This window comes from Tiliqua scincoides, chromosome 9, assembly GCF_035046505.1.
Source record: "Tiliqua scincoides isolate rTilSci1 chromosome 9, rTilSci1.hap2, whole genome shotgun sequence".
In the NCBI taxonomy this organism is placed as follows: Eukaryota; Metazoa; Chordata; class Lepidosauria; order Squamata; family Scincidae; genus Tiliqua; species Tiliqua scincoides.
The window spans coordinates 37,491,667-37,512,740 of NC_089829.1; the positions used below are offsets into that span (position 1 = coordinate 37,491,667).

At 42.4% G+C, this 21,074-nt stretch overlaps 1 protein-coding gene across 1 annotated transcript in view; it reads right to left on the reverse strand.

Moving 5' to 3' along the window:
- Window positions 1–21,074, reverse strand: part of PLCG2 (phospholipase C gamma 2) — an 84,854-nt gene that overhangs the window by 49,920 nt on the left and 13,860 nt on the right. Inside the window, exons 3-4 of the mRNA XM_066636925.1 lie at window positions 1,527–1,670; window positions 87–180 (exon numbers count right to left, since the gene is read on the reverse strand). Coding sequence (XP_066493022.1) covers window positions 87–180; window positions 1,527–1,670 — 238 coding nt within the window. The remainder of the gene's footprint in view (window positions 1–86; window positions 181–1,526; window positions 1,671–21,074) is intronic.

Consider the following 21,074-nt stretch of genomic DNA (forward strand, 5'->3'; position numbering starts at 1 on the left):
TGTGCCTCAGCATCTGCTGAAAACTGGAAGTGACAATTTTGGGCCTTCTGAAGGCCTCTTAAAATGGGAGCACTTCTGCTACATACCTTTCTGTAACTGCCAGTGTGGAAGCCTTTAGGACTTCTTGGTGCAAAATATTCAAGCCACACAGCCATTTGTTGGCATCATCCTTTGAATCAGCTGCAAAATTAAATAGGTGAGGTCATAATGCAAATCAAAGCAGCTCTCTGTATGCACTTGACAGCTAGCAAGAAGTTTTAAAATTCTCCTCAAAGACATTCCTTTCACTATTTCAGCCACTAAAAAGAGGGTATTTCAAGTTTCCAGAATTCTGACAAAAATGTACAAATAATGCTCACCTTTCCCAGTGGAGTTACTGCATATTTTCTCTCACTTTCCTGGATATTTCATATATCCCTTGAGCTTATATATACTACAGTCACTTCAATAAAACCTGCAACATTTCTGGGAGTGAAACTCTAAGTTGTACTTAAGCTGGTGCAAGTCCCTGATGCCAGCTTCCAGGTGTTGCAAACATGGTGTAAGTTGGGAACAGGAGTTGGGGACAGGAGTTGCTGGTACAAGTACACGCGCCAGCCTCCCAGTGCTGGAGCAAGCCACAGCAAAGGTAAGTTTAAGCCACTGGGGGGGATTTGGGGAGGGCGAGGGAGGGCATTTTGTGGGTGTTGTGGGGTGAGGGAAGGGCAGAGAGCAGACCAGTGGGTGGGCTTGGCCTCCAGGAGGGGGGTGGGACCAGCCTCCGGCAGTTAGGCCAGATCCTAACCCCTCTCCTAAGCAGCCTGGCCTAACACCAGGCTGCTCAGATCTGTGCCAGCAACTTATTTATTTATGTGCCACCTTTCTCTGTTTCAGTGCTGTCTAATTCTAGATTTAGCTGGTCAGATCCGAGTAGCCCCATTGCAGTAGCTGGGGCAATGCTTGGGGTCAAGGGAAAAATATCCCCTTGCCCCAAATTGTGCCACAGCCCCCTCCAACCCTGCACTGGATACAGCGAAGGTTAGGATTGGGCTGGGAATCATAGAATTTCAAAGTCACCCCCTTTTCTATCCACTACCATTCACACAGGAAAGACATAATTTCATCAGGGTGCAATCCTATCTTGTGCTGGAACAGGCACGCCAAGAGGCTTGCACTGTATCCAGTGCAGGATAGGTGCCCAAAGTGGCTCAGCCAGAGGTAAGGGGAAACTCATTCCCTTACCTCTGGGTAAGCCACTGCAGCCCCTATGGGCCTCCTCAGACTTGCACCACCTCCAGAGGTGCTGCTCGGGAACAGGAGTTGGAATCTGGCATAACAGCCAGAATCCAGGCCCCACCTGGATGCAGCCTCCATGCTCCAGAGCACCTCCGTGCGCTGGCACAGCTTCCTCCTGAGGAGACACAAATGTGCTTCAAAGCACGCACGCAACCCTCCTAGGTTGGTGCAAGGGACTTGCACCAGCCTAACATGCAGTTAGGATTGTGCTGCACATATGCTTATGGGAGAAATTTCAAAGAAATTAGTACCTGATAAACTTAACGTGTTGAGAACAAACTGAGTACCATAGAAAACAGTGAAACAATGCTCATCTTTTTGTTTTGACGCCTTCCCACGCTCAAAATCCTTTGAATTTTTTCCAGGTCGGATTTCCTTTATTTCTATCAAATCCACTGAAAAGAAAAACAAAAATGTCAGTTCAACATAAACTAACTTAAAGGGCACAGGATGAAGCCATCTAAGTGAAACTAATGGTCAGGGCAGGATGGGTAATTGCCTGGAAACCTAACAAACAAACTTGATTTCCATCATGGAAGAAAGGTGGCATACAAATATAACATATAAGTCAACTTGCTTAGACTCGAATGTATTAAAGTGTCATGAACCACAACTGCAAGCTCCATCTGAGGCTCTCTCCAATGATCGCATGACAACCTTAAGACACTAAGGGCGCAATCCTATCCTACACTGGAACAGGGGAGCCAGGAGGCTTAGCCATAAGCAACTCAGTCAGAGACAAGGGGAAACTTTTCCCCTTACCCCTGGGTAAGGCACCGTGGCTCCGCAAGTCCAAGGACAGCAGAGCCGCTCCGTTCTCCCCAGAAACAGAGGTTGGGACTGGCATAACTGCTGGATCCCAGCCCCACCTCCCACTCCCTGCCCACCCACCCCCAGGGCCATCCACCACCCACCCTCCCTCCGCCCCGGAATGCCTCCCTCCCGCCTCCTTCCCCCCCCTGCCTACCTTTTTTCCTTGCGTCAGCCCAGCCGGGCCGATACAAGACTCAATTAGAAAGCCGGTGTGGAGGATTCCATCAGCCTCCGTAGGCCAGTGCTTCTCGGAGCACCAGCTCGGCTTCCTCTCAAGGAGGCTTTTGGATTGTGCCCTATAGCCAACAGCATAAGCTGATGTGCAGCATTCCCCTCTTCAGCTGCCAGGGTGCAACTAGGTTGCACTGTAATAGACAAAAAGGTGTCCTGTTTCCAAGCTCATGTGATGGAACCCTCAAACTTTGCCCTTACCTGCCTTCCAGCATTCTGTAACCTGTTCATATTATTGTATTTTATCTGCATATCTTTGCATCAGCACTATTCCCAGACATGAACTGTTCCAAAAAAAGGGGAGGTGAGGTACTGAGGCTAGAGACTCGCCCTTCTTGCTGTCCCCTAAACATTGAAGGTGGGTTCCATGTTGCAGACCGAGGTTTGAGATGGGCCCCAGTTCTTGACAAGTTGAAGACCACTGGTCTAATAAGAGTTTTTCACCCTCCGCTGCACATAAACCCACAAGGTTGTTCTTAAAGAAGGACAAGACATAACAAATACCAACTTTTCCAGACATCGCACATTGTCTATATGACCACTGATTATTCCCAAATGTTTTTATAATTAGCGCCATTAAATATTGAGCTTCCAGTTGTCATGGCATAGACTTGAAAATCACCAAGATCACTACGAGAACAAAAAAAGAACTGGAATCATGCTTTGTTCACAAACTGAGATGGGCACTCACCAGGATTTGTTGAGTTCGTTTCAAATCCCAGTTTGTTTTACACCAGAAAGAAGAAAATGTGTTATTTCTCCCTTGCAAACAAGAAACGGGGGGGGGGAGGAGAATATTCAAGTTCAAGGGTTGGAGTGATAATACTAAACCATGGTCTAATTGTTTAGCATTACGTCTAAACCCAGTCGAAGTTTTAAGAAGAACTTACAATCATGAGAGGTAGAAACTTGACATTTGTGCTCTTATACCATTAATATTACCCCAAACGCAAGATTTTTAGATCCCTGTCACTACCATATTACAAAATTTTTTATTTTTCTTTAGAGTGTTTCTGCTTTAAGACAATTCCTAGGGACACTTTTAAACTAATACCTATAGGTCTTTTGTTGCTGTTTTTACATTCCTAACTGCACCCGTACTATGTTGACTGTTTTTAATGTTTCTACTTAAATGTTTTCTTATACATTACTATTGTATTTTATGCTGTAAACCGCTTTGTAAACCTTAAAGATTTAATTTAAATCTTTTAATTAATTGTACAGCTAATCTTTCACAAGGCATCAACTTTGCCTTCTCACAAAGCATGTAATGTTAGGATCACAGGGCCATCTCCCATGCCCCTTTCTTGGTGCATTTCCTCATTACCATGTTTTGTTTACTAAACTAAGCTGCATGCATCTTGAAAAAATATACATATTTTTAAGCTATCAAAACACAAGTAATGTGCATTCTTCTGATAAAACACTTATTTGAAAACTGAGGAAGTGGTTTCATTCCGCTGTGTAGACTGGATGCAAGAACAGATGGCTCAACCTTCCCTTTGACAGGTCAAGGGTTACAGTTAAACTTGTAGTATGAGCCGTCAGAAGACAAATTATACAGCTCGTCATCAAAATGTGTTTACTGGGTCATGCAATGTCACACAATGAAGAAAATGCTCCTGTATGTTAATCTAAACTATGACCAGTGTTATTTACATAATGCAATGGGAAAATATTGAATGTTTTAAAATGCATATCTGTTTCTTCGTTTGGTTATGCTGAATTCTGCATTTCTACATTTTAAAAAAGTCTACTTCACCATGTCAGGCTGGCTCAAGCTTTATTGCTGCCTGAAGCGGAAGTTAATTTTGCTGCTCTCATTCTGCATCTTGTTGCATGCAGAGCAGACTGTGTGTGTTCCTGTCATCAAGGATTCCCTCCCTTCAGCCCCTTCCTCTTGCCGCATAAGTGGATGGAACAAGTGGGAAGGGCTACAGTGTGGGCTGAGGAAGACACCCCTATTGTCCCAAGATTCTGGGAACCAGGAGCAACTGTACTCCCCTTGACAGTTTTCCACAGTAGATGAGAATCTTTTAAAATACTGATGTCCCAGGTAGTCACCTATACCGTCTACTACTGGGTTGTTGGGCTGTGGAACTTTTTGACCTTTGCATAAGTATGTTAACAAAAAATCATTTTGCCCAGTAGCCCCAATCCAGGAGACAAGAATGTTTCAATGCAACTGAAAATAATGGGACAAGTTAGACATGGGCAAAGGAATTAAATGAGGTGAACTTCCCCTGGATCTAGGTCAGTTTTAGTTATCCCTTCCAGCACCTGCGTGAGACTAGACAACCTCAGTAGCTGTTCCCATTTTGAATGACTAGAACACCACAATGACCTCTGAATACTGCGCTTGCTTCATTTCTCCTCTGTTTTACAGAATACTTCCTTTTTCAGCTACAACTCCAATATCTATGTTAGCATGCAATTAACACACACACACAACACACACACACACACACACACACACACACACACAACACCCGCCTTTCAGACCAGATAATATATATTTTAGAATGTGCAGTTATAAAAGGGGAGTTAAATGGTAAACACCATCTCTGATTACATCATTTTCCTCTGAGAAAAAGTCACTAAAAAGTTAATTATTAGGCAAAATTACGAAAGGAAGTAGCTAGAATTAACACTGCAATGAAAGCCACCCATCTGTTATTTCCTAATTTTCAAGAACTTGCTCTAAACAGAGCTCTTTTCATATAGAATTTTGAATGCTTACTTCATCTGTTTTTAAGAGAATTTTAAAACCCAGGCTATCCTCTTCCCTACTCTATAAAAATGTTTATTTACCTGCCAGCCACTGCATAGACCAACATCCTCTGTTGCTGAGCTACAGAACTAAGTATATCACCAGAATACAGTATGTTCCAGTAAAGAACAATCAATTAATTCTCAGTACTGGAGAGGAATCAGTCACAAATTTAGTGTTCCTCCTTCATTTAAAGTCACAACTGTAGCTCTCTATCATTCAGGTGTCAAAATGCTTAAAAAAATCAATTATTATACAGTAAGAAAATTCTATTTATCTTAAAGTAAAAAATTTACTTAGTAAGGAGTAGAATCAGACCAAATTTTAGAAGATTGTGATAAAGAATTCCTGTTACAGTAGTTTCAAAATTTTTGCTTTGAACTCCACCATTTGTCATTTCTTTTGCTTTTCCTCAGTCCCCCACCCTTCAAAAACATATCTTGTATTTCTTCTTTTGGCAATTCAGATTATATAAACAATTCAAGGATATTGCAGGGGTGTGCCTTTAGCTGGCTTGCTAAAAACCTATCAAGTATTCCTAAAGGGTTGTGACTGCAAAGTTCCACTGAAGGTTCAGAAATCTCAGCTTGATTAAAAAACAAAACAATAAACCAAAACAGGAATTATGTAGAAGAAAAAGTGGTCTATCAAACATGTGAAGTATTCTCAACACCAAAAAGCACGGTATAAATGTGAAGTACAGAATTACAGAGCCACAGTGAAATCACATTTTGTCGTTCCCACCTTGCCATCACCACTTAAGAGGGCTCTTGTAAGCTATTACCCTTCTTTTAAAAAAGAAATCATTACAGCATTTACAAATTCACACATGCTCTATAAAGCATGAAAATTTCAAGTTAACTTTTGCACCATATAATAAACAGTAAAAGCATCCTGTAGTCTCACATGTTGTTCCCACTTGCAGCCTCAATCCTCTAACTTTGCCAGTTGCAGGAGGGGAACTAAAGCTCAAAATACTACGGAAGTAGCATTACACTGACCCTCTGCTTTCCCTGTATGCCCTCATTTCAGTTAGTGAGACTGGCATATATCAGTAGTGATGGTATATGGGTTGATATACAGAGAATGCAGTGACGTAGAAAACCAGGAACAGCCAGACCTCAGGGCAACATGAGGCAACACACTTAACTCTGTAAGAGAAAAGGAGGAGGCCTGCATTTATGTCTAACTATGCATAAGATAGACTTTTGCAACAGGCTGGTTCCATTTAAAAGTAATTAAATACTTAGAATCTACATAGAGAGCAAATCTGTTGTTCCCATCATGCCTGAAAGGTCATTTTTCTGGTTTTACTTTTGATCCAACATGCCCAAGATTGCAATCTAGAGCTGAAGATAAGGTATTCGAAAGGTCAGTTGTCAGAATTAAGTTTAGAATTTAAAGGCATGTACCTAATTAAAGATTAACATAGCAGTGGCCCATGCTTCAGTGTTCCCTAACCTGCAGAAGTAGAGAAATGAGGATGAAAGTGTGGATGCATGGAGACTATGGGTCAGCAAGTTCATTTCTCTTAACTTAAATAGCCATTACAGAAAGTTTGATCAGAATCAATTGAAACTTCCCTCCAAAAACAAATCTCATCCAAAGATCCATTGAAGCAGAGTTGTCATGACTTCAAAATTGGCCTGAAGTCTCCAGATATAAGGACTACTGACTGTAATCCTGGAGATTTCAGCTGGGCCTCCAGAAATTTCCATCATTACATCATGTTGGGAAAAAACATCACCAAAAACAGTGCCTGCAGGAGTTTGCAAATCTGTAGAACCACTGAAGTGCCCTCAGCCCTCATATCTCCTGTACCAAACATTATAGCAAAAGAGGTTCACAGATGCTTGGGAACCCAAGGTGAGAAAAAGCAGCCTAACTTTGGTTCCAACAGCCTCAAATGGGGTAGACTACTGTGTCCTAGCCATGACTAACCCTTAGCAGAAGTACTAGGGAAGGTTGGTTAGCTGCACATTTGACAATCTGTGTTTGCAATGCAAATCCTCACATTTTAAAGAACATTTTAAAGGTTTTGTTTTTACAAGGGGCAAACCTAACCATTATTTCCACCACCCAAACCCTGAAAGACTGGAAAGTGTGCAAATGAGAAGCACAAGATTAAAAAGCCATTGTTTCCTTTTGCTAATCTGCCTCACTATCCTTAAGGTAAAACAACAGCTTCATTCTTATGCCACCTCATTTGGTATTTGAATATCAAATACTGTAGCCTCCAAAGTGTCCTAGGTCAGCCAACACAGTGCCTGTAGTGGCAATTCTGAAAGGCCGAAATGTGAATGTGCAGGATTAAGCCATGCTAAGGCCTCTTAATCTGTCAAATTACAGTTCCATTCCACAACATAACTAAAAAAAGTGCATTATTTTGACAGCACGGACAAATAACTGCTGGTCACGACAGATTGTGTTTAAAACTGGGGCTAAAATGTTTGGTAAGTACTGTCCTAAACTGTAGCTTACTTAGCTTATGCATGAATTCAGCCCTGAGAATAGAGGAGCAATGTAATGACCACCTACAGTGCTCAGACTGAAAACCTGAGCTACCTTCTTCAAAATGCTCTTCCCAGGACAGAAAATTAAAGGCTGGCTGTTCCAGTGAACATGAAATTAAATGAAATTTGTTAAGAATTGCCTGGTTTAAACTGGAAATTGCTACCATTTAAGGGTAGTGTGTGCAAAGAATTTAGGCACTTGCGTTTAGCTGGAAACAGTACAGTTCAAACCACACAGTTCAGGAAAAAAATCAAAACCCCACACTGTTCATATGTTCAGCAACTAAAATTTTTCTGACCACAGTCACTCTTTAAATTGAAAACTTCTTGCTTCACTGAAAGGTCATATTATAAATTGAAAATGCCTTGGTTTACTGGCTTTCCGTCTTCAAAATGGAGTCCTTTCAAACTGAAACACACATCACCAGTAATTCTTCAAAAACACACTGTTTATTTACGGTTACATTTATATCCTACCTCTCCTCCAAAGATTCAGGGCAGTATAAATTGTTTTCCCCTTGTGCACCCCACTGCCAGCATTTATCCTCAAAACCACTCTGCAGAGTGGATTATTTAAATCAAAGCTATTTAAATAAATGAGTACAAACAGCAGATTGACATAATTTGTTAGAAAAATCTATTTACTATTTAGATACCTCCTCAGTAAAAGTACATGTTAATCAGTGGCTGTAGTCATACAAACATGGCATACTGATTTAACATTTTTTTTCCATTCCAACAACCATGCCTTGCATCTCATTGTTGTTTCATGTGCATCTTATTTCCCTTTTTACCCTGAGAAGGATTAGAGCAGGGGTGTCCAAAGTTTTTGGAAGGAGGGCCACATCATTTCTATGACACTGTGCCGGGGGAAAAAATAATTAATTTACATTTAAAATTTGAATAAATTTACATAAGTTTACATAAATGAATATATTAAAGATGAACTTATATGAATGAAGGTCTTGCAATAGCTCAAGACCTATAAAAGGCCTTGTACAAAGCAAGGTTGGCCTTTCCTTTGCTGCTGCTACTGCATCACAGATGTGAAACAGGAAGCACTGGAGCAAGCCCTCATCCCACAGCTCACACGAGAGGTCAAACAGTTGCCCTCATGCTGAGAGCAGTTGTGTCGGGCCAGTGCGGGCTCCAACAAATCTCCGGAGGGTCAGAAGCTCATTGGAGACTAGGAGCTCCCTGAGGGCCGCGCTGAGAGGCCTTGAGGGCCGCAAGTGGCCCCAGGGCCGGGGTTTGGGCACCCCTGGGTTAGAGTGTTATTTCCAATACTTTTACTGTATACCACTTAACAATAGCTTCACAAAGCAACTTATGTGGCAAAAGAAATAAAGATGGTTTCCAGCTCTAAAAACGGGAGAAAACAAAAAATCTAAAGAAAGAACTACAAGGCAGAGATTAGTGAACAGCTACTGGAAAAGATGTTTTACTGCAATGAACTAGGACAGTAGCTGCCTGACTAAATATAAGAGAGCTGCCACTTTTACAAGGGCCTCCCTGCAGAGGTACCAGGGATTTCTTCAAAATAGTTTCAAACAGAGGCTTGTTTACATGGTGCCTGTAGTGGCAATTCTGAAAGACCTCCAATCATGACAGGTTTTTGGAGACAGATGCTGGTCAGAATCAAGACTTAGGGATGTAATCCTAAACAAACTTACTTAGTAGTAAGTCCCACTGAACTGAATGGGGCTTACTTCTGAGTAGACATTCCTAGGGTTGTGCTGCAGGAGATGCTGCTTCTCTCCAGCATCCTTTTCTGCTATAGTCTGCCCCTTCACTATCACTATCAGAACAAAGCCATGTAGATTCAGAATTATAGCTCACTTCACTCCATCCTTCCTCCACCAACTGGCCATAACAGGAAGTCTGGTCTAGGCAGGTTAGCATTAAATGCAAAGGAAATGAACAGCTGTAAAGCTGTGTGAGCAGTTAGAAGACCACACATGCTGATCCCTTCATGTGACCACAGAAACCAAAGTCTAAATACCCAAACGAAGAAATAGAGCATCAAAGATGTCCCATGGGTCAGAACTGAAACTGATCTGTTTGAGAACAAGAGGGGATTAACACTGATGCACCTTTGCAAGGTTATTCAAAGCAACTTTCTGAAGTAGTACAGCTGACATTTAAGATGTCTGAACATCTGAGTGACTTGAGCCTCAACCCTCAATAAGCTGGCTGGAAAGCCACAATCTGTTTTGCCTTCGGAAAAATTATAAAAGTCCCCAACTTAAGTCCTGGTTCCGTTCTGGAGATTTGTCTGGAAGTTGTCTGGAATGGATGCAAATTCAAACAGCGCTATCATGCTTGTGCAAAAGCACAAGACAGTGCAGAAGCACAGCCATCCATAAGTCAGGACATCTGTAACTCAGAGACTACGTGCACATGGTGTGGCAAGGTTGAAAGAGAAAAGTTTGTCTTCCTCTCTCACAATACTAGAACGAGGAGTCAGTCTATGAAAATATCTGACAGGAGATTTAGGAGGGACAAAAGGAGGGACTTCTTCACTCAGCACATAATTACAATGTGTGAAATTCGCTGCTACAATATGTGCTGGTGGCCACTAGCTTGGGTGGATTTAAAAGGGGACTGGATGAACTCATGCAAGACAAATGTATCAATAGCTACTAATGTGCTACCTTCAGGTTCAGCAGCAGAGTGCCTCTGAATACCAACTTCAGGACAGCAAAGGTGGGAGAGAAATATGGCTTCACTTTCTGTTTGTGGGCTTCCCAGAGGCAACTGGTGAACCACTGGGTAAAAAGGTTGGACTAGATAGGTCTTTGGTGGACTAGACCCAGCAGAGCTTTTCTTATGGTATGATGTCGTAGAACCTATGGCATTCTGACAGAGAAATCACAATATCTTTATAGATCATAGTCTTCTATATAACCACTATAAAAATATTTAATAGAGAGTGCAGGGGGAAAAAAAACAAACTTATGACAGCAGCAACACATAAAAAGGTAGTGGGGAAGAAGAAGGATAATGGGGACCAAAAGTAGACAATATCTTATCTTTGTAGTGAGCATATTTCACAGACCAGCTTCTAAGTTGGCCACGTTACCTACACCACTTTAAAAGCCACTTTTACCCATTTCTGCCCAGCTAACAGATGTACACATTTGATCCCTATTGCATATATGCAACTTTGGGCAGAAATGGCTTAAAAGCCTCTGTCAGAATACATCCCTCTAGTCACCTCTGGTAACCACAATCATGAACACAAGGCCAAGCTAGATATGACAACAGAAGCTTCTTGTGTCCAAATATGAAGTGCCCCACCACACAGAAAAAGAAGGTCAATGTCAGACTTTAACAGCCAAAGGAGAGTGCAGGAGGAACAGAAGGTTTTCCTTGGACCTGCAGTTTACCCTCTCCCAGAGCTTTACAAAGAAAATGTGTGCCTATTTAAAAAAGAAAAAGAAAAAAAGATCTTACTTTATAGCCCCCAGGGACTTTCAAAGTAACTTACAAAATATGTTCACAAAAAAAATCACATGAAAATCTAATATCAGGCACTGAAATAATGTGGTTTCTATTCAAGCAGTTTTGTTTCCGGTCTGTCCTTGGTCTTCCCTGGTCACCCAGTGATCTCTACCTTCCAGGCAGCAACTCCTAATGAATATATGAATCTACATTATGCAAAGCTCATTGGTTCATCTAAGTCAGTATTGTCTCAACTGACAGAAGGGTCCTTCAGAGTCCACCACAGTGATGCGAGAGAGTGAACTTGGAATCTTCCACACACAAAGAATGCATATATTACAGTTTCTTGCTATTGAGACAAGGGTGACGCTTAACCCTTGATGGTGGCAAGTCTGCCCTTGCTAGCAGTTACTAGGAAGCTGCTCCTAAGTTCTGAGAAGAGAAAGGGCTCTATGATCATCACCCATGCAGCCCTTTTGCTTTAAAAAAAATAATATATATATAAAATTAGACAGGCCCCCTTCCTCTACATTACTGGGAAAGTTCCATGTCTTAAATGCACAACTACTACCATCACATCTGATCTGGTTCTCTGCCTACAGCAGCCAACCACCTTGTGAGGAGGAAAAGGAGAAGAAAACAGTTTATAATTTTGTGTGTTATTGTATCTTACACTTTAATTTAAAAAAGCTGCCTTGGGGGCCTCTTCTCACATTTGGAGGGCAAAAGGTAGGATAAAAATCTCCAAATAGGTAATACACAGGGCTAGTCATGTTATTTCCCCTCCCCCGCCATGAAGTCTTGGAGGCAAACTGCACATCAATGCATTTTCTCTAGGAAACAAAGCACACCTTAATTCTGATTTACACTTCTGGCTGGCTATTCTCTGGTAGGCTGATGGTGCTAGAAGTCCAAGATAACTGGATAATGTTTTGTTAATGGGAACAAATAAAGGAAGATGCTCTCCTGACAGCTGGAACTCTTTCTCCAGCTTTCGGAATAGGATATCCATTGGAAATGAAGGTGGAGACTCCAGCAGCTAGCAAGAGAACACAGAAAAATAGTTTGAGAATTCTGAATTTGGAGATGGTGAGCCAGAGGTGCCAGAAACTGGGAGAACAGAGCTGGCAGTGGGGGTGTGTTGCTCCCTGCAGAGTTAGTGCTCATGCTGCCTGATACAGAACTTGTCCATTTGCTTCCAATATGCTCCTTTTGCACATTTCTAAATTAGGCAAATATTACAAAGACATCACAAGTCTCTGGTCTTCCTATACCCAAAAAAAGACTAAACCTGGGCACCTTTTTTAAAGAAGGGAAACATCAAGGTATAAAAGCTTTTAAAAAAACAAACTAAAACCTTGCTCCTGGAACTTTTTGCCTCTCAAGGAAATGGAGAAGCATCTAACAGCATTATACCAATGAAAGAATGGAATTGTTAATTTTCTGTCTCACACACAACATTGCTTGAGGCAAATAACCTAAAATGAGAGCTCCCCCAACCCAGTACTGCAGTGAAAAACAATATAGATGGCAGAGGCTAACTGAAATCAAGGGAGTTACACCAAAACCTGCCCAAACTTTTAATCTGGTGCAAATGTAAGGGGGACATGGATGGGGGGGGGGTCAGGGACATCCCAAACTCAAAACTGTGGTACAGTCCAAATTCCTTGCTACCTTCTTCTCACAAGCAACATTTGTGCAAAGACTAAGTTAGATGAACCAGAGATAAAAATGGATAAAAAGATGAGGTATCAAAAAGAGTCAGGTGGCAGTAGAGGAACACCCCAAGATCTCCAGCTGTGTCATTCGGAACAATAATGCAAATATTCATATTTCTTTCCGTAAGAGTGAGAAAAAAACTTTAGAATAGGGGCAAAAGAGAAGACAAAATCACGAGCTCTCCACATCATAAGCAAGTTCCTATCAATGACACAAATTTTTTCTCTGAATTGTCTGAAAGAGTCACAGGATGCAAAAGAAGTGAAAGTTTCAGACCTATTAAGGCTGCAATCCTAAACACACTTACTAGGGGGTAAGATCCATTTAACACAGTTTAATTTATTTATCAAACCAACTGAATACTAGGTCATGCACACTGACCTGGGAGCAAGTTCCATCTAAATCTGTGAGACATACTTCACAGTAAGCATGCATAGGCTTGTGCTGAACAGTGCCTTTCCAAATGCCCAAGCTCCTAAACATGAGAAGGTCTGTAAATCCATATTTGCTATATCACCACTTTTGCCTTGAACATCCAATGTATTATAAACAGAACTCTAAAAGCCACGACAGGACTAATGTTAAAGGAATTTATCATAGCCTATTGGCCCAATTGCACCACTGGAATTGTGTTATGCCAGCATGTGCTGTTCCAGAAGCACCATAAAGTGCTTTGCAACAGCAAAAGGCCCAGGCACACCAGTGGGAAAGCAGGAGCTTTCCCACTAGTGCAGGTGGTCGTTGGAAGACCTGCTGGAGAAGGTTGGTCTAGCACAGGGTGTGGGAAGACAGGGGAATGGCAGAGTGGGGTGGTGAAGACGTGGGGTGGGCAGTTCGGGCTCGGGAGGGGGGCAGGATCGGTGGCACCAGCATACCAACCCCCTTCCCAGGCCTGATCTGCCTGCACAGATCAGTGCAGACCTGCGCCAGCGATATCACTGGCACAGGTCCAAGTTGACCCCGTAGCAGCTGCTGGGGCTTGGCAAGGGGACAATGTCCACTTTTTCCGAGGCGACCTCCAGCAACCAAAAATTATCCTGCACTGGCGCCACTGGATCACCACACTTGGATTTCCATTGGATTGGGCTGCCCAACTGATTAGTCACACATTTTTCACTAGTAGTGACTGTCAAGGAGGCAGAAGAAACCCTAACCTAGTTCATGTCTGGTGTACTATAATAGTATTATGTGGCAGAAAGAGGAAATGGCTGCTTCATCTTGTATATTAAAGGCAGGACATTAGGGTTTGCTGAGAGCTTATTCACAAGCTGCCCAAAAACACAAACGTTACTTTGCCAGGAACACATTTATAAATGAAAAACATGGGCTATGGTGCCTCTATTTTATCTACTAAGTAGGTCTATTACCTGATCAAACACATCTAACAAGGCAATCCAGTGCAAGTTTACTGGGAAGCAAGTCCCACTGTGTTCAACAGTCCTTACCCTTGAGTACATAGGTTTTCAGCCTTAATTGATTAAACAGCTAATTGATTAACATCTGCAGATGCTCAAAGATAGATCTGAAGGAGTAAAAAGCATACCGTCTTAAATACACCAACAAATTTACCAAACAACTCCTTTAACCACAACAGAAAGACAAATCTGCTATGTATAACTATTATTCTGCAACAAGGATTTGAACAAATAAGTGTATTGATGTCTGAGAAGGGTTTTGGCGGGGAGGGAACAGCACATTCACTCACCCTCAGTTGCCCCTCTGAGTCAATGCAGCTCCTAACACAAGCTTCCCCTGCGGGCTGCCACTAGCCCATATGGTGCCTTTGTGCAAACAAGACAACTTCGCCCCTTTCTCCCTACCGGAAGTGATAGTCCACTCGTATTCCCATGTGAATGGTACCCCCTTAGATGTGGTGCCTTTGGGCAGTGCACAACCTGAACAACTTTATGTGGCAGCCCCCCCCCCCCCAACCAATGGTCTCTTCAGTAAGAGTGTGTTTAGGGTGGAAGAGAGGTACAACATCATGGAGAGTGAGGATAGAAAGGCATGGACCCTAAGGAGTGAAGGAAAGACCAATTGGGGGGACACCTCAGACCTCTATGTGTGTGGGGTTCGGCAAACCCTATAGATAGTCCTTGCAATTAGGGTACTGCAAGGAGCATGCCAGCACAAGGCTCAGATTCACCATACTGCACCTGCAGGTAGAAAAGAGTCATTTTTATAATAGCCATCCATCCATACTGGAGGAAATGCCTCTTCTGAGAAGTTTTTGCCTGCACTTGTGGTTAAATATTTTGATTTATACTGCATAGTTTAAAAATATCTGCTGCCTAAATCAGAGGGTCCCTTTTCAATCAATCTAACCAATTAATTACAGCCCAATTAATCTCTAAGCAGAAGAGATTAAGAGGACTTTGCATACAAACGATGCCCATAACCGAGGAGGAAACATTAGAGAATTGAATACTGTAAGTGCAAGTTTGCTCTCTCATGAATCATCTGTTAAGGCAAAAGTAAAGAAATGACAGTTCAGAAAAAAATTGATAGTTTTCTCCCTCCTTCGTGTCCATTGTTTGGCCAGGGATCTTAAGCTGCAGATATGCTTCTGCTCAATCTCTATTAAACTTTCTTCATTTTTCACAGCAGAAACGAATGCATTTAAATTTGAGTGTGTACCCATTGCACGGCTGGCTTAAGATCATCCAAGGATTCCACTGTGTTGCTTCACTGGAAACTTGTTTTACAACATGGCCATTTACAGCACAGTGACAATATTGCTTTTTTCCCCCTCTACTGCAGGAAAACTCATTGGGGGATAGTTGACAACTGCTGTGTAACCTGCTAAGTTTGCTCCTCCTGTTTCCATTTCATTTTTAGTTTTTTACCCCTTTGCTAAGTTATTATGGATGAGCTCAGGGCTGGCCCATCCATGCAGCCACTGGAAGCAGGCTGCATCGGCAGCAGATTGGGAGGGGGTCTGAGAGGGCAGTGGATTCAGGATACCTTTCACCCTGAGTCTCTCACTGCTGCCTCCCTCCTCAATCCAAGAATGATCTGCTTCTTGCTGGAATTAGCAGTACAAAGCACATCATTCTTCTCAGAGCCCATGAGAGGTGAGGAAAGGGCAGGAGGTCTGGTCTAGAGGGTAGAGCCTCCATTAGCCCGAAGATAACATCAGAAGGTTGCCAGTTCAAGAACACCAGCAGCTCCCTGAACGGTGAGACCTTGAAGCAGCTGACAAGCCGAGCCAAGCAGCTGACAAGCCGAACCGAATTATTCCATCTGCTCTTCGGTGTGTGAGCGAAGAACCGTCTTGGTTGCCCTACATGTGAGAGATGAAGGAGCTGCTTGTCAGCCTGCGTGGGAGGCACTGGAGGCCAGAAGTGAGATCAGACCCGGAAGATCCATCTGAAATGTTGTGTGGTTCTTGAAAGAGAGAACCATCTTTGATTGTAAAAATCCCCTTGAGGGATTTAGAAACACCTGCCTATGTAAACCACCTTGAATAAAGTCAGAGGAGTAATCCAATGACCAGAAAGGAGGTATATAAATACCAAGTTATTATTATTTATTAGTATTATTATTATTTGTACCAGGATACAGGGTTAAAAAGGTGACCCAGGAGCCAAAGAGGAGGAGTAAGACATTTCCTGAGATCTTATATTTTCCTTTCTCACTGGACTTGCTGCCCACATGGGATGCTGGGTGTACAGTTGCTGATTCTACTGAAAGCCATATGTGCTAGGCCAAGAAATACATACCTGACACTCCTTAACACAGTGCAGTCTGAGAGGAAACTGGCCTGGAGTGTATAGGAGCTCAAGGGTACAGCTTTGGGGCTACAGCTGCTGCAGAAGTATGTTTGGGTACAAATAGGACACTTTCCATTCTAAGTGTGAGCCCAAATACAATGATGCTAATTTTCTGCAATTACTATATTAAATTTTTTTAGAGAGACTTAAGAGTGTGTTTGATTTTCAATATGACTGTATCTAGCTGCCAACACTGCATGGGCAGGTACCCCTGGGCTGTGCATGGGGAAGCCCAGTAGACCAAAATAGCTCCAAAGACTTCTAGCTATCACCACCCTCCTCCTGCCCTGTTTTGCCCCCTTCCCACCCCTGTTATGACCATCCTTGTCACCACCCACCCCGCTCTGTTTCATCCCCTTTCCTCCCCCTTTGGGAAGGGGCCCAAAAGAAACTTTGTACTATCTGATAAAATTTCTCTCCAAGGCCCTGATTCTCCTACTTACTGTGCTCCTTGTGAGCTTCCTTGAAACCAGGAAATGCAAGACTTCTGGTTTCACTGGAAGTTCTGCACTTCCAGGTTTCAAGACAGTGAACAAGAAGCACAGTACATGCTTGGGATTTTGTTTTTTTTAGAACACCAGTGGAAGGTTCAAGCCAGCACTGAGTGGTGTTCCAAGCTACGCTGCCAAGGGATGAGCTGCACAATACAAAGCCTCTCTAGGGAAGTTTCTTCACCACGATTTGCCCGTAACAACTTCACATAGGAGTAAATACAACTGTAATAGGACCAGGAGTAAACCTCATTCAATCCACTCAACTGAAAGATAATGATAAATGCTGAATCATGATAAATGCTGAATCCACTCCAGAATCATACTTTGAGTGGAATTTGCTACTGGGACTGAGAGCATCTGAGAGCCTCAGCTTCCACTTTTTAAAAAGACAAGATTTTGAATCCTTATGAGAACACCCAATAAAAGTGTACACTGCTTCCAAAACAAACCACAACTGTTTCATGACGTGTTTTGCCTCACCTGGACTACAAGGCCAACATAGCTTGAAATAAGCAAGCATTCTTATTTCAAGACAGAAGGAACTGCAATTCTCCTCTACTATGGTGACATGAAGAACATAAAGTCAAGAAAATTGTAGTTTACTTTGAGCAGAAAACAGTCTAATGATCTCGTATTGCAGCATCAATAGGTGATTTAGGGGGGAAACAATTAGAAGAATGGTGAATAACTTCAAAGGAACAGCAGAAAGTACTTCCCCACGTACTTTGGACAGAAGAGAAAATATCCCTCCTTGTGTAAACAATTTAAACTTTACACCAAGAACAGTTAAATGTTTGTCCACAGGTTCGAAGTGGAAAAAGATTGAAATGGAGAACATCTAACCTCTAGGCACTCCAGCAGATTCACTTATGCGGGAAACTTTTAACACCAGTGTGCCAAAAAGTAAATTTAGCAGAGACTATGATCCCTTTCACTAGAATAAGACTGCAAAGGCACTGCTTTTGCACACAAGCTGGAAGTTGAACTTTTGAAAAGAACAAAAAAATGGAGGTGCAACAGAGCTACATCAAGTGCTGTGTTACCCAGTAATGTCCCCATAGCCATGAATCTCTTCAATGTTTACTCACTAGTCAGTCCCATTCAGCAAGTCATCCACATTATTAACGTTTCCTTTTTGCTTCTTCTATCTGTTTTATTGCTTGCAACTCAGCAAAGTAAAGGGGAGGATTAGTGATGAATTAGCCATTGGCTAATCAGCTGCTAATCCCAGCAGGGAGCAACAACTTTAATTACCAATTAGCTTGAATTATTTCATTTCACCTAGAGCAGTGGTTCCCAAACGTTTTTGCACCAGGACCCACTTTTTTAAATGATACTCTCCTGGGACCCACCTAGGTTTACCAGACTTTTAAAAAAGGAGATCTAGAAAGAAATAATATTTTAAAGTAATGATAACAAAAAAAACCCAGAAAAAGACCCTTAAACATTTATCTTCCTATATTTACACATGCTTGCAAACTGCAGGAGTCAAGCTCTTTGCAAAGCAATTAAGCAGCTACAGCATCTGATTTTTGAACAGCCTCAGGGTTTGAGACAATTAGTTATCTGATCTTTCCATCATCCTTTGGCGACCCACCAAAAATCAGATCGTGACCCATCAGTGAACCAAAGTTTGGGAACCACTGATCCAGAGTGCTATATCTCTGTAGATATTGATGATGGCAATTCTAGGGAAGAGAATTATGTATAGGAGCAATCTAAGCAATGCTGTATTACAACTGGTACAGCAAGTTATGAAAATTTGTGGTCAGGCATTGTGCTTATACTAATATGTCTAACCAAGCCATCAATTTTCACAAGGTTTAAAATCAAGAGTTAAAAAAATGTCTGTCCACTTCTGGACTCACCCCACCCTCTCGGGGGCTCCAGCTGCCCCATCACAATCCTGGCAGGGAGCAGCCACTTGCACTGAACAGCCAATTAATGGCTGTACATCCAGTCCTCCCACTATTCCCCTGGCCATCAAGGCACAGGCTTGGTTGCTCCCTGCAAGATGAAGGCCTCCTGACTCCAAGGTGATGCTGGCCATTTAAACCACAGGACTGGACCAGGTTAAACCAGCTGTGAGGATGGAGGAGAGACAACCCAGGAAGTGGAAGGCCTAGCGCTTCATAAGGCACTCAGGGCTGATGATGAGGTCTCTGCATAAGTTATCTGAGGGTTGCTCTGTATCTGCTCTCCTGGGGCTGTGGAAGGCCTAGCGCTGTGGAAGGAAGTGGAAGGCCTAGCGCTTCATAAGGCACTCAGGGCTGGTGATGAGAGGTCTCTGCATAAGTTATCTGAGGGTTGCTCTGTATCTGCTCTCCTGGGGCTGTGGAAGGCCTAGCGCTGTGGAAGGAAGTGGAAGGCCTAGTGCTTCATAAGGCACTCAGGGCTGGTGATGAGAGGTCTCTGCACAAGTTATCTGAGGGCTGCTCTGTATCTGCTCTCCTGGGGCTGGGGCAAGCCCAGGGAGAGAGACAGGTGGAAGAGGAAGAGTGAAGCAACCCCCTTCCTCACTGCTGAACTCAGAGGCCTGGTTGGGGATCCCAGTTGCTAGGCCAGCACTTTGTTTATACCCCTCTTTCGCTGGGGCCAAGAAGGACTCACCAGAGGAGAGCAAACCCCTCCCATGGCAACTCCACTTTGCGCAGAGGACAGAGAAATGTACAATGTCATAGTACACTTACAGATTTCACATTGCTGTACACAAACATGAAAATGGTTCAAAATATAAAATAGACAGTTCCAACTTAAAACTTGCATCCTAGGTCAATTGGGGGAGGGGAGCTATAAATACGCTAGCCATGTAGAAAGAGACTGAATTACATTCATGAAAACATTGCAAGCCTTAGAAGTTACAGCAAGCAGTTCTGAAAGGAACACAAGTAGGCAAATCTAGAAACCTAAAAGGAAAATACAAGGTTCTTTCGATTTGCCAAATTTGAGTGTGCACAATAACTGTAATTTTAGCATATTTGCATTGAATCACATATGATGACTGCCAGTCAAAAGCAGCCATGCCAACCATAACAAACAATTTTGGTTCGGCTGGGAGAAAACGCAAGCTAAAATTTGCACTCAACTAGTTGGTGCTCTGCTTGAACAATAAACTGCAGGATCCAACCCTGTACTTGTGGCAGGAAGGCAAAACCACCAACTCTCTCTCTCCATGGGATAGTACATATTTAAAACATTTCTCATTGGCAGAAACACAGAAGGCTGATCCTAAAGAGATCAGCCCTGCAAGAGCTTTTTGTGTTTTAAAATTAACAATGAAGCACACTGGGACTGAACAGCTTTCAATACCTTGAGCAAAAGTGATAAAATTGAGTTGAAGATTCTTCGATAAGCCTAAAAGTGTATGCTAAATGGGATAAAGAAGGGATGCAGATGAAGTGAGGAGTGTGCACACAAAATTTCTGAAAGTCAACTGTGGAGGCTCTAAGTATTGAGGAACACCTACTTATCATTGATCTGTGCACCTGCTGGGTTACCAAGGTCTGATCTTATTCTCTTTTTTTTTCCTTTTGCTGAACAGATGCCAACAGTTTTCACTGTATGATTTGACACATTCAACACCATACAATCTTGCTTTAAAAATGCAAAAACTGCTAAATATTCAACTTGCAATATACTATTTTCACAATGAGTATTACAACAAGAAAGTATTGCAGCATCCATTATTGCCATTACATTCACTGCAAGATTATTTCATTTTCGATGATGAAGGGTGAAATGCTAAATACAATAAATGAGAGCAAGCCCTATTAAAATCAATGGGACTTCTGTGTAGACATCCATAGGACTACATTGTAAATAAATGAAAAAGGGAGAGCTTAAAATCAACAGATTTCCTGCAAATGTACAAACAGGAAAATCACTTCAGTAAGCCAGATCTATGACATCTTTCAAGAAGTAGCCTACTCAAGACGCTGGCCCATCCATGAGGCTGACTGAGGCAGTCACCCTAGGCAGCTGATTAGCAGGGTATCCACAACCCACTGGCTCTACTTTTTCCTGTTCTCTAGATTTAAAGAGG